Consider the following 6,000-nt stretch of genomic DNA (forward strand, 5'->3'; position numbering starts at 1 on the left):
TACTTATTTATTTATTTTTAACTAAAGAGAAAACTGAGGATAGGTGACTTACCTAAAGCTGGTGAAAGATAGAACTCTTAAATTGAGTGGCATAAAATTTAAAAATTATTTTAATCTGATAATAATATTACTGGTGAGCTTTTACTGTACTCATTGATTGTGTGCTACTGTAGAAAAATGTGATTATTTGATGCTTGTTTTCTGTCGATACCTGTGTATCAGTTAGAGTACTAACACTTTTAACTGTTCATAAGGCTTGTTTATAAAGAAATGATTCAGATAGCATGAATTAGAATAGCTGGTACAGTTTCTTAGTTGTAGTGAATATAATTTTATCTGCCTAATATATCCAAAATATTTCTTCTTAGTCTTTTTCAGAACTTTTTGTTAAATTTCTAGAAACAGAATCTCATCCATCTGTTCCACCACCCAAGCTTTCTGTTCATGATATGAAACCTCTAGATTCACCAGGAAGGAGAAAACCAGATACAAGTACACCAGAAAGTTTTAAAGGTAAAACCAATACTTATTTTCTTTTCTACAATTTAAAAAGTTGATGATTTATGATTATGTTTTACAATGATACCAACTGAAGTTTTAGTGTTTTTGAAAAAGTGCAATGACTTCTTCCAAAATTCCAGTAAGGCATTAGATTTTGGCTTCATATATATATTCTTATAGCAATCTGATATTTAATTAGCTTAGGTTAATTTAAGCAATATGAAATATTTTCCCTTTATATATTGGAATAATTCTCTCTCTGCATAAGCCACCTTGAATTATTCTTGGGAGTTCTTGGTGGAACTGATAAACCTTTGTTCACCCATTTTCCTTTCTCACTGATAGTGCTTATTGCTAATCAGAGTTAGAATTGTAGTTTATATAGTTAGAGAAAGATTTTTTTCCGTGTGATAATCTGAGTGTTACACTCAGTGACCAAAGTTGGTGTGTTAATAATATTTACAAGAGCAGTTTAGTAAACTAGCTTAGACATCCAAGAACATTATGAAGAGTTCTTAGGTGTTGAAAGGCCGCCTGGGAGCAAATGGTTTGGTGGTTCTACAATATGTGGATGTAGTTTTCTGTCCTACTAGGTTGTAAGGACCCTTATTTATGCTCTTCACACCCCCTGTATTGGCGGGCGGTCACGTTTCTGGAGTTCAAATTGAAGTGTAATCCATTAGCCTCTTTTCACGTGCACGTGCGTGCTCAGTCACTCAGTTGTGTCTGACTCTCTGCGAGCCAGTGGACTGGAGCCCTTCAGGCTCCTCTGTCCATAGGATTTCCCAAGCAAGGATACTGCAATGGGTTGCCATTCCCATCTCCAGGGAATCTTCCCAACCCAGGGATCAAAGCCGGGTCTCCTGCATTGCAGGTGGATTCTTTACAATCTGAGCCACTAGGAAAGCCCATTAGACTCTGTACAGATTCTTTATTGGAAGGGATATATCTTTTATCTGAAATCTTCATATTTTAATAGACTAACATGTTTGCTAGGTGGACTGTAAAGGTACATATTACATACTCTCAAGTTTATGTCACTTGCTCGGTACTTAAATTTGGGTAAAATACTGAATTTATATTCTGAAATTTTAAGAACTTCTTTAGTCCTTCTCTCAGCTCTCAGAAGTTGCTCAGTCGTGTCCAACTCTTTGTGACCCCAGGATTGTAGCCTACCAGGCTCCTCCATCCATGGGATTTTCCAGGCAAGAGTACTGAAGTGGGCTGCCATTTCCTTCTCCAAGGGATCTTCTCAACCCAGGCATCGAACCCGGGTCTCCTGCATTGCAGACAGACGCTTTACCGTCTGAGCCACCAGGGAAGCCTTCTTTAGTCCTTACTTAGATGAATATTTCTATTTTCCTGAACTTTTTTTTTTTTTTCTGAACTTTTATAGAAAGTGAAAGTAGTAAAATTATTTTAGGTAAAAGATTTGTCTACTAAATTTAGGCTTTAGAAAAGTCTTACCTTTAATGTGTAGACTATACTAAAAACAGTTTTTTCTTGTTATACTAGATTTTAGCTTTTTTTTTCCTTTAATTAATTAATTTTTGGCTGTGCTGTGTCTTCATTGTTGTGCAGGCTTGTCTCTAGTTGCAGCAAGCAGGGGCTACTCTCTGTTGCCATGCATGGGCTTCTCATTGCAGTGGCTTCTTTTGTTGTGAAGCAGAGGCTCTAGGGCATGCGGACTTCAGTAGTTGCAGCTCCTGGGCTCTAGAGCACAGGCTCAATAGTTGTGGCGCGTGGACTTAGTTTCTCCAAGGCATGTGGGATCTTCCCAGACCAGAGATCTAACCCATGTCTCCTGCATTGGTAGGTGGATTCTTTACCACTAAGCCACCAGGGAAACCCCAGTTTTAGCATCTTTCAAGATTCCAAAATTTATTTTGGCAGGGTCTCCCTTCCCCCTCTCTCCTCACATGCCCAGCTTGATTTGTGTTGCTCAGAGACAAAAGCCAGAGCTTACCATATAGCTATTTCAGAGTTTGGAAAATTGTCATTCACAGGAAAAAGTACAGCTTGTGGACCCAGGGGTGCTCAGAGATAAGTAGATTTGATACATTTGTCTCAATGCTTCCTTTGTTTTAGAGGCCTCTTTTATTTAAGTTTCCCATGGCTGAAGAGGGTATCTTTGAGGGGTTGCTTGTCTCTAAACAAAGAAGTTGTTAAGGGCCTTGAGTAATAAAGCAGAATTCTGTCCCCTAAGACTTTAGGGCATAAACTAAGTGCTGTTCCAGTAAAAACTTAATTGTTCAGCCTGACTTCACAGAAAAATAATCTAATGAGAATTGTTTTCAAACCTTTGAATGTCTAAAATGACTGTTTAATGCATACATTGCTTTTTGTTCTGGTAAATTAATATTAAATCTGATTGTTATTATAATATGGATGCCAGTTTTTTTCATGACCATTTTAATTATTTGGGCAAAACAAGTTCTTAAGTCCTCCCATCTTTCAAATGGTTAGATAGAATTTGCCTGGTAACATAGGCAAGAAAACAGTTAGAAAACTGTTGTTATAGTAAATGACATTAATCCCAGAACTGGGAAGCCCCCTATGCGGTTCAGATGGCTCCCTCCCCAGAGAGTGTCTCTGCCTGTGTAATCCCCTTCCTCTTCTTTGTCCCCTCTAGGTGCACAGGTCTCTACCTGATTGAGTCTCTCCCTCCCTACCTCATTCCATATACATGGGAATTCCCTGGTGGCTCAGATGGTAAAGAATCTTCCTGCAGTGCAGGACACTTGGGTTCGATCCTTGGGTTGAGAAGATCCCCTGGAGAAGGGAATGGCAACCCACTCCAGTGTTCTTGCCTGAAGATTCCATGGACAGAGGAGCCTGGTGGGCTAAGTCTGTGGGATCACAAAGAGTCAGACACAACTGAGCAACTAACACTTTTCAGCACACAACACAACACACATAACTGGTAATAAGTATAAGACAGCAATATTAATGTGTTTAATTATATTAGCTCTACATACAAATATTTCTCTCTCCCATTCCTTTCTCTTATTTTTTGCCTCTTTCACCTTCTGTGTTTCATAGACCCTGCTTATCAGATCCAGAACCTAGCAGCATATAAGTTAAATTTGTTTGGGGGCCAAATCTCAGAACCTAAAACACATGTATACCAGTGACCAGATAATATGTGGGAGACTAAATCATCCTTGTTTTGTCATTTAGATACAGCAGAATCCAGGGCTGGTAGAAGAACAGATGTGAATCCATTCCTGGCTCCCCGCTCTGCAGCTGTGCCTCTCATTAACCCAGCTGGACTTGGACCTGGCGGGTCTGGGCATCTCCTTTTGAAACCCATCTCAGACGTTCTGCCCACATTTACGCCTTTGCCGGTGTCGCCTGACAACAGTGCCGGAGTTGTGCTGAAAGACCTTTTAAAGCAATAGATTATTCTCAAGCCAGGGATGACATATATAGCACTTTAAAGAAAAAAAACTATGAACACTATGTGTATGTACTTTATCACACAGTGGCCTTTTGGAAAAAGTCGTGTATTTGTTTGCAGTTATACTTTCTCTAAATTTAATACTAATATTCTTAATGCTTTTAGAAATTGCAAGAGTTAAAGGAGGAAGTGTTTGCTATCTTATCTCCTTTTTTCCCTTCTCATTTGACCTAAGTTAAGCTAGAAACATTCTTTTTAATTTTAATTTACAAAAATAAGAAAAATAAAAAGAAAGACAAAAATACTAGTAGCTATATATCAGTTTTTTCCTTTTCAAGCTCATTTAAACTAGAGACATATAGTTATCTTTTAAAGGTAATCAGTAGATTTACCAAAAAAAAAAAGGGAAGAAGAAAATAGTAGTGGCTTGTCCACATAGTGTAAAAATTGATCTAAAGCATATATTATTTATCTTTAGGCCAAGAACAAGGTTGTCCCTGGGAGGTGATAGGTGTCCCGAGGTAGACGGTGTGTTGTTTGGCTCTCTGCAGTTTCATCGTGTGTGTAGATTCATGTGACCACAGTACAGAGACAGCACAGTTTCATCCAGGATCCCCTCCTGCCCCCCTTTCACAGTCATAGCCACCTTCTTCCCTCGCAGCTCCTTACCTTGTGGCACCCCTCACGACGCGCCTCTATAATTTTGACATTTCAAGAGTGCCATTCACTGGAATCACACAGTGTGTAACCTGAGATGGCCTTTTTTCACTCAACCATAATTCCCTTGAGATCCTTCTACATTGCTGAACCTATCAGATGCTTCTTCCTTTTCACTGTTAAGTTCATATTGTCACTGTATGGCGTTGCTTTAAGAGATAAAGTGTCTCTTTAAAGATACCATCTTAAAATGTTTCCACACCCCTACTCACAACTTTGATCTAAGTGTTAAATTGTACAGTTGCATTTACAGAACTATAATCAGCAATATCCCTAGATACACCACCTCCTGCCTCTGTCTGAGGTGTTGACGTGAGAGGGACGGCCACCCAGGGGTCGTCCGTTATCGTCACAGTCACGAGGGCGGTGAAATCACTTGGGCATCATGAGCACCAGGTGTTTGGAACTTAATGGTAAGGGAGTATCCCTTTAATTCTCTTAGAAACCCCTCATAAATATCCTGAGCTGGAATTTAATTATATCAGGATGTTCATGTTTGTATAAGTTGTTGAAGTTGTATATTTAAAGACATTTCTTTGCAAATTTTGTAAATTTCGATATGCCTTTAAAATAGAAACATCTGTATAATAAGGAAAATGATACTAATCCAAATGTGTAAATAGTCCTGGCTCTGGCCAGGGCTAAATTTGGTCATTTGTAAATTTTGCTGTGATTAACTGTATACTTTGTACTGTATTTAGAGGATTGGAAGTCATTATGTGTTGCTAGATAAAGCTTGTTTTTCTGGAGAATCTAGTAACTTAGACATTGCTGCTTCGGAACGTTCCCTGTCTCCTTGGCTAACTTATTTATATTGCCATTCTTTATTTAGTATACTTTAAAGGAAGTTGTCATACCAGTTCTATATTAGAACTATCAAACTGCCTCCTGTCTGTTTTGTCCACTATTGTTTCTCTATGAAATGATTACTCTTAGGTTTTATAAGGTCCTTTCAAAGATACTTTCACTGACCATCCTAAATTATTTGCTGCTTGCCATTGAATTTTCATTTCAGTGTGGAGCATCTGAAATAAAAGTTTCTCAGTTAAAAAAAAAAAAAAAAGACAACACAGTCCTTTATTTTGAAGGAATATAATAACAGAAAAAAATGTCCTCTTTTAATTTGGAAAGGAGATGTATGGTGGGTATAAGTAGCATGTCATCATATTTTAAATGCCTTTTATGATATTTTCAGTATTTCCTTTCTTGCTTCCAAACAGCCTATCCCCCCTCACCCCATAGTTTAACAGAAGTTGGAAAGCTGTTATGGGTGGATTGCATATCTAAACATCCCAACATGACCTTACATGGCTGCTATTTTTAAAAGTATGTGACCTTGTCCTAAAGCTGTAGTACCTAATGTTTCAATTGTATCATTATCG

At 38.2% G+C, this 6,000-nt stretch overlaps 1 protein-coding gene across 7 annotated transcripts in view; it reads left to right on the plus strand.

Annotated features, from left to right (window-relative positions):
- TRIP11 (thyroid hormone receptor interactor 11) overlaps positions 1 to 5,681 on the plus strand; it is a 67,476-nt gene extending 61,795 nt beyond the window's left edge. For 6 of the 7 annotated variants that reach the window (XM_081548159.1, XM_081548161.1, XM_081548165.1 and 3 more), the window contains 2 exons: positions 369 to 513; positions 3,682 to 5,681. In XM_081548159.1, the coding sequence (XP_081404285.1) occupies positions 369 to 513; positions 3,682 to 3,902 (366 nt within the window). In that variant the 3' untranslated portion in view covers positions 3,903 to 5,681. Of the gene's footprint in view, positions 1 to 368; positions 514 to 1,664 lie in introns of all 7 variants that reach the window. The other variant, XM_081548162.1, reaches the window with a different exon arrangement.
- Positions 5,682 to 6,000: the final 319 nt, after the last annotated feature.

This window comes from Giraffa tippelskirchi, chromosome 12, assembly GCF_054371585.1.
Source record: "Giraffa tippelskirchi isolate mGirTip1 chromosome 12, T2T-mGirTip1v1.2.pri, whole genome shotgun sequence".
In the NCBI taxonomy this organism is placed as follows: Eukaryota; Metazoa; Chordata; class Mammalia; order Artiodactyla; family Giraffidae; genus Giraffa; species Giraffa tippelskirchi.